The sequence below is a fragment of the Canis lupus genome, chromosome 3 (assembly GCF_048164855.1).
Source record: "Canis lupus baileyi chromosome 3, mCanLup2.hap1, whole genome shotgun sequence".
NCBI lineage: Eukaryota > Metazoa > Chordata > Mammalia > Carnivora > Canidae > Canis > Canis lupus.
The window spans coordinates 78,320,137-78,328,003 of NC_132840.1; the positions used below are offsets into that span (position 1 = coordinate 78,320,137).

At 50.8% G+C, this 7,867-nt stretch overlaps 1 protein-coding gene across 15 annotated transcripts in view; it reads left to right on the forward strand.

The window, feature by feature from the left end:
* The window catches only part of GRAMD1B (GRAM domain containing 1B), a 234,111-nt gene extending 227,387 nt beyond the window's left edge, over positions 1-6,724 (forward strand). For all 15 annotated transcript variants that reach the window (XM_072822431.1, XM_072822436.1, XM_072822428.1 and 12 more), the window contains one exon: positions 1,539-6,724. In XM_072822431.1, the coding sequence (XP_072678532.1) occupies positions 1,539-1,628 (90 nt within the window). In that variant the 3' untranslated portion in view covers positions 1,629-6,724. The remainder of the gene's footprint in view (positions 1-1,538) is intronic.
* Positions 6,725-7,867: the final 1,143 nt, after the last annotated feature.

Consider the following 7,867-nt stretch of genomic DNA (forward strand, 5'->3'; position numbering starts at 1 on the left):
AGAAGGAAGGATGGGGACGAGGAGAAACAGGATAGTCTTCAGACATGGAGGTCAAGCAGGTAGAAAGATAGATTGATTGCTTGTGAGATTCCAGTGGCTAGAAGTTACAGGGAAGGGGCGCTTTGAGTCATCAGGTAAAAACAGACCACCTAGAGTCAAGCAGCCAGTAATGGGATGAGCTACTTTAAAGGACTGAGACTCTATCACCCCAAGTACAAGAGGGGTGACAAGATGACCTCAGATAAAAATCTTAAAGTAGGAGGCAGTTGGACTGGATGACCCAGTTCTCTTACAGCTCCAGAATTCAGTGTCAGGATGGGACCCCTTATAATGGTGAGCATGGGGTGGTCAGATTTACAGCACGGTGGACTCAACTCTGTAAGCGTCAGGGCAGGTGTTTTGATTCATTCTCTTTCAAAGCAACTTTTTTTTTTTTAAGATTTTATTTATTCATGAGAAACACACAGAGAGGCAGAGACACAGGCAGAGGGAGAAGGAGGCTCCCTGCGGGGAGCCCGATATGGAACTCGATCCCAGGACCCTGGGATCACGACCTGAGCCAAAGGCAGACACTCAACCACGGAGCCACTCAGGTGCCCCTCAAAGCAACTTCTAAAAGAGAAACAGCAGATCCCTTTGGAGCAGAGGGTTTGTAGAAGAACCAGAGAGAACAAAGAAACCTGTAGACTAAACAGAGAGACCAGAGGATCTCAAAATCCATGACCATGTGCCCATGAGACCTTAATGGTGTTGTGATGTCTCAGAGCAGCTCACTTAGAGACGGTATTTAAATGTGTTGGGGTATGAAGGGCCCATTTAGACTCCTTGCCGTGACCTGACAATGTCAGTGTGGCTGTTTCTTAAAGGGGGCTAAGAAATTCAGTCAAGGTTAATTCCAGGATCTGGGTAGATAGCTAGAAGCCCGCTCAGTTGTCACTTCTCTGCTTGCCACCCAGGGTGTATGTTGCCATCTAAACACATGAACCGATTAGAGCTGACCCTGGTGCAGGGTCCCAGTGAGTGGTTTCCAAGCAGCCAGGAAAAAGAAAGAGGATGATGAGCCAAAGTTGGGACGTGTTCTGGGCCCACGATGGGGGAGATTGGAATCGGCAGGAGAGACCAGAGCCCCAGGCTGGGGGGCGAACAAGGTGGCAAAATGCACAAAGATGGGAGTGCGGTCTCCTCGGGTGCGACGGGGAAGCCACACTGAATGAGAGGCAGCTCCTCTGGGCCCTTAGAGCAATCGAATGCCCTGAGAGAAGTTTTTGATTTTGAGAGAGAGAGAGAGAGAGAGAGACAATTCTTCATTTAGCAGCACGGAGGCCACCCATCATTAGGACACAGCGAACCCCACCCTGGGGGTTCCCAGTGCCAGCTAGGTTGGCTGCCCCCTTTCTCCCCTTTCTCCCGGAGACCGTGTCCTATGGGATCCCCCGTCTCAGGCTCCCTCGAACCCGCTGGCAAGCCAGGGCACGTGCTGGTCGGAGGAGCCCACTGAGGGCCCGTACCCGGGGCTGGCGGGCTTCCCTGTCTTACAGATGAAGGACTCTCTCATCAACCTTCAGAACGGCATCAGGTCCCGCGACTACACATCCGAAAGTGAAGAGAAGAGGAACCGTTATCACTGACCAGGCAGGAAGAGGGGCAGCTGCAAGAGGCCCGTGCAATACGTGTACATAGATCATATAAATATATATATAAATATATATATATACAGAATATAAATATATATATATTATATACAGATTTTAAAAAGAGATAATGCCTATGTACCAGGGAGAAGGAGCGGGACCGCCTCCTGTGCTGGCCGGCGGAGGGGCCGAGGAGGGCAGGGACCACCTCTCAGCACCGACCTCCCCTGATCCTCCTCCCCCATCCCCAACCCTCCCCCTTGCCCCCCCACCCTTCCCCTCGCTGGCCGTTCCTGGCTCTGAGAAGGGAAACGTTGTCGAGCCAAAGTTACACCTGTGAAGACCCCGGGGTCTCCCAAGTCTCCAGGGGCTTAAGGTGCTTCGTTCCCAAAACCCCTCTTGATTTGTTTCCAAAATAAAAGAGAATCTTTTCTTCCCTTCCCCACGCTTCCCCAGGTATTCTCTTGTGAACAGGAAGCATCAAAGGCAGGCGCCCAATCTAAACTCTGCCTCCTGAGCCCCCCAGCCCCTCCGACCCCCCTTTCTCTGGACCATGCGCCCCCAGTCAGGCAGAGGGCTGGAAGGCTGGGAAGGCTGCCCCTGCGAGATTGGGCCTTGTAGCTGCAGGCTCCCGAGGACGAGTGTGTGGAATGGTGTCCTTCCTCTTCCCCCTCCCCCCCCACAATCACCCCTGTACCTTCCCCTCACCCCCTGTAAGGGTATGGACCCCATAAGGGCTGGGAATTTCTTCCTTTCCCACCCCTCCCCTTCTCTCTGGTCTTCTCCCAGGCTGGATCTGGGTGAAGTGTCACTTTTTAGTGCCTAAAGCCCTATTTTTTCTCTGTGCCTAAGAGCACATTGTTTATTAGCCAGGATGGACCATTTTTGATCCTGTTAAACCCCCTTTTTAAGTGGTTGTGAGTAGGTCGGGCCTGTGGCTCTAATTCCTAAATTTTGAGCTGTCAGTTTGATTTCCAGGATGAATCAGGGTATCCTAGGGACGTCCGGGGTTTGAGAGAGTGAGTGCCGCCCTAACATCGTGCGGGATCCTGGGTTCACACGGAGCGGAGCGCAGTGTAAGTGGTGAGCACCAATATCCAGGCGCTCACTTGGCTGCCAGCATCATGTACGCTCAGGGAGGATCCAGCTTTGGTGAAGCGAGACAACCAAGACACAGTCCGCACATGTTAGAAGACCTAGGCCTAGCTTTTGGAAGGAATGCATTTGGCAAAGGTGCGAAAAGGCCGAGAGAGTCTCTGCCCCACGGAGGCCATTCCAAATCCTGTTACTCAGACTTGAGAGCGGGAGTTCTGGCAAAGGGGGTGCAAAGCCTTCTCTGGTCTCAGGCCTCAGAGACGTATGAGATCCCGAAAGAGGAGAAAGAAGACCTTAGGTTAGGAAACTGAGTCATCCTAGGGCCATTTTGGAGTTGGCTCGCTAGAGCCGCTGCGTTTGTCTGACCTCCTGGGGCCCTTCTGGGCACGGTTACCATTTTTCCCTCACTAATTGCTACCCCTCCACATAATGACCAGAGGAGTCCTGCCAGCCCCAGACAGAGCTCACAGATCCTTAGTGGGGTAAGGATCGTACCAGTTTGGCCAGGAAAACTCTTCCAGATTGCTCGTTCTACTAGGGGACCTCTTGCAGTGAGGGGCTGAAGGAAAGGAAGACTTTATCGCCGCTTTAGCCCAAAAGAAGAGCAAGTCCTGTTCTTCTCTTGGTATAGCCTGAGCATCCCACTATGACATTAGAGACAAGTTGTTGACTTTTCAGTCTACCTGAGAACTGTTATTACCCCAAGGGCAGGATGAGAGACAGAGATACACGCCCTAGGGAAATAGGCTGAGAAGGCTCCATGGAATCAGCTAGGATGGATATCCCTCCTCTGGGAAAGGAGACGTGAGGGATGGAGTTGAATGTAATCCTCGTGAAGGGTGCATGGGCCCACAGGTCAGTGGGTCACTACTCATTCTGTCCAGGACTTTGACTAAGAGACACCCTGGTGAGAGTCAGGGCTTGTGGGCCCTGGGGCCAAAGAGGGACGAACAGTGAAGGCTGCTAGAGATTTTCGTGTTGCAGTAGCCAGAAGCCAAAATTACACTCAAACTTTTGAAAGCCGAAGTGATAAGTTCTCTAATTTATCCCATATGCAATTAAATATTTATTGAAATCGTTCGGTTGCTGACGGTCCCATGGTGGGACCTTCTGGGTGACTTACAAAGGGTTCTCTGCTGGGAGTAAAGTGCTGGACCTGGACCTGGCTGCACAGAATTGTTGTGCTCTTGCTTTACCTCTTTGGCCATTCCAGGGAGGAGTAGGTGACAGGGAGGGAAGGTACTTAGTGTGTCCAAGAAACTCATGATTTCTGGGGGGTTTGAACCTGGGAGGCAGTGTGTATACATGGGGAAGGCCCCTTGGTTGGCCTCATTCCTAAGAATCGTGGATCTCTTGTGGGTTCTCTCTGTTCTAATAATGCTATAAAGTTTCAAACCAGGAAAAAAACCAACACCTCTGCTCACTCCCAAACAAAGCTTTCCCCCCTGACTCAATGACTTTTCCAAGGAAACTCACCCTTGCAGAGAAGTCTGGGAGTGAAACTGATAAATAATATTGCAGCTCAAGCCCCGCAACTTGACTTGTGCCTGGGAGCATTAAAACTACCACCCTTTATGCTCTTTCTTCCAGTCAGTGCTTTATTTTTGTTCATGTGAGAACTGGTCACATGGGAATCATTCTTTGAGGATTCCTGTGGTCCCATTTGAGAGCTTGCACTCAAGAGATTTTGCAGAGTCTCTAACCAGGCGGAGAAGAGCTGTGGGGTCTCTACTTCACTCCACCGTACTTGAAGGAATTAACAGGATTGGCCTTGGAGCACCCACTCATGTCTCCAACTCCTCTCTCCCCCACTCACCTCCCTGGGACAAGAGCAGCAAGATCAGCGACTTAAAGCTCTCCATTAGAGCACAGGGCTGGGTTAGGAGACCTGGGCATGAGTCCTGGCTCTGCTCATGGACAGGCCATTTGCCCTCCCTGAACTGCAGTATCCTCATTTGTAACAGGAAGGGGGTCAGGCTAGACTGTCTCTAAGATACGTTCTAGCGCGGGCGTTGTCTCGGAGGCTGGGTCAGAGACTGGCAGGATAGAGCGTTCTCAAACTTGGAGGGTACTCTAAGCATTTAGATGAGTAGCAGGGCAGCAGCAGGGTTCCCAGGAAATCCAGGGTAGTTAAATTTTCTTCTTTATGGGCCAGCAGGACTAGGGAGGCCTAGTGAGGTAGAGAGAGGGAGATCAGCTTTGTTGTATTCCCCAGTATTAACGTAGGAAGGTGTTTCTTCCTTTGTTGGCCTAGTCTTAGTTTGGGAAGGGACATTCTCTAAACTAGGAGGAAGATGATGGCAAGAAGGGCACCATCTTGGATGAAGTTCATCTTTTGTCTCTAGGCAGTGAAGCCTTTCATCTGTCCATCCTTGCTCCTCACTAGAAGAAACACTGGAGAGAAGTCATTCCTGGCCATAGCATTTCTTTTCTGGCTCAGTCCAAACCCTATTGGGGTTTGGATTAATTGTGAAGCTTTGGCTAAAATCCTTGGGTTGCCTTAGAGCACTGACCCTAAGAACCTGAGATAATGGGAGTGGGGAGAGAGGGTTCAAGAAACCTCAGGAGGGATGCTTGCTTGGCTAGAAGTGGCTTCTCTCCGTGTTCCTGTCCAAGCTTGGACCATGTCTAAATCGTTTTCGGGCAGCATTTCTAGGGTGTAATTTTGGAGAAAGGACTAAGGGAAGAATCTTTCTGGACTGTTTGTGGTCTCAGAAGGATGCTTTCTGTAGCCATACTATGCTGCTGCTTTAGCTCTGCAGGGCAGCCAAAGCCAGTCCTTCCTCCCTAGGGCCCCCGGGTGGCAGGGCTGTGATCTCCCTCCCCACACCCCCGGACCCCACCTGCCCACTCCAGTAGCAAACTTGAGAACCTGTCTTCCTGACTCTCCTCCCCCATCCCTTGTCTCTAGGCTGTGGGACAATCATCCCATCCACCACTTGACATCCTTATCCTCACCCCCCAACCTCCAGCAGGCTGGCCCCACTCCCTCCACCTCTATGTTTTCTTCCAGAAGATGCGTTTTGGGTCCGAGTGGAGCGTTTTTCTGGAAGGCCATCTCTTAACGCCCCTGCTTCCCTAATGTGGAACAGGAATTTGCACAAGGTGTAGAGAGCGCCCCTTCCCACCTCTCTGCCCAGCCTTGTTACCTCACTCCTGCTCCAGCCATGGCTGTGACGGGCCCAGCCAGCTCCCTGTCTTGGTGGTCTGTGCGACAGCTCAGGGGTCTTGGGCATTGTTTTCTGTTGTGACCTGAGGTCCTCAGCAGGCCTGGGAGCCCGGATTGGAGCCTTGGCTGCTGGCAAGAAGCATCTTGCCTGCCAAGAGGAGCTGATGCCAGACGATCTACCCGACATGGGAAAGCGGAAAGCATACTGTCATCTCTGCCCCTTGGTCCCCTTGCTTCTCTCAACACAGTGAGACGCTGCAGAAGCAAAATGGTGGCCTCTGCTCCAGGCAAGACAGCTGGCTCTGTCTGGGGAGTTGGCCCTGGGCTTGGGTGCCATGTGCTGAGATGGCGTAATAAAAGCAACCATTTTTTGCCAACAGTAGTGTGGCTCCCCACATTTCCCTATCCTGCACTCTAGGGCCAGACCACTCTCTGCATGGACCAGATCATCTTCCCAAACCCATGGTGCTTTTTTTCCCCCCACTCAACCTAGACTCCAAGGTGGGGAGAGATGGGTCAGAGGCCCTAGTGGCCCCTGGGTAATCCTAACAAGGGGTGGAGTGGGGCGAGGCAGAGGGAGCAGCCCCCAACACCTGCACTGGGCCATATATGGGAAAGAACACAGGTTGATTGCAGTGGAGTTGTCTGGCCACGTGTATTTGGATCTATAACTGTACTTTGCCTGGCGCTGTGCGCAAGGTCTGAAAACTTAACTGCTATTACCTAGAACCATAAACGGCTTCCCAGCCAAATCTTAATGTAAAGTAGCTAGAGCCATGGAAGTACAGTATGAATTAAAAGAAAAAAGTATTGAACTACAAATAATAAATGGTGTGTGTGTGTTTATTGCTCGATTCATTAGCGCTCATCGTCCCAAATGTTTTTGGTCCTCCCGGATATGGTGAGGGCAAGGCCCAAGAGGTGTGTGTGTGTGGGCATGTTCATACTCATATGCACAGCCATCTGCCCAACATATAGGACGCCTTTTCCTGGGAAGGAAGGCAGCCTGATAAAGTCAGATGTGTGTGTTTTTAAAGATTTATGAACTGGAGGGTATTATGCTGAGTGAAATAAGTCAATCGGAGAAGGACAAACATTATATGGTCTCATTCATTTGGGGAATATAAATAATAGTGAAAGGGAATAGAAGGGAAGGGAGAAGAAATGGGTAGGAAATATCAGAAAGGGAGACAGAACATGAGAGACTCCTAACTCTGGGAAACGAACTAGGGGTGGTGGAAGGGGAGGAGGGCGGGGGGTGGGGGTGAATGGGTGGCGGGCACTGAGGGGGGCACTTGACGGGATGAGCACTGGGTGTTATTCTATATGTTGGCAAATTGAACACCAATAAAAAATTTATTATTAAAAAAATAGGGGCAGAGGGAGAATCTCAAGCAGATTCCATGCTGAGCGTGGAGCCCGACTTGGGGCTCGATCTCCTGACCCTGAGATCACAACCTGAGCCAAAACCAAGAGTCGGATGCTTAACCGACTGCACCACCCAGGCACCCCAACCTGTACTGTTATTATAGGAGTATATTATCATATGCTGTGAATCCCAAGGATAGTTTCTTAACTTTTCCCTTTTGTGCCTTGGCGCTTCCAGGAATGTGGACATTGAGAAACAGCGTTGCCTTCCTTGTTAGCCTAGACTGGTCGGGGGGTCTGGCCTCTCCCCTCATTAGGTCTTCCTTGGAGTTATCTCCTCACCACCTGGTGGGAAACTTACTTAGTGTCAGGCAGGAGGAAAGAAAGGTGACTCTTGTGTTCCTTTGTATTTGGGGAGGGAAGGAAGAGAAGGAAGCCTACATCACACATCATATTTTTTAATTCTAGACTATTAACTGCATTTTTCGTTCTCTGGGAAAATATCCATCGATGGTGAGTTCAGGAATTGATGCAGACTGGGGAGGGAGGTAGGAGCCATAGTATGCATAGCAGGTACACACAGCAGAGCCAAACCAGAGCAAGC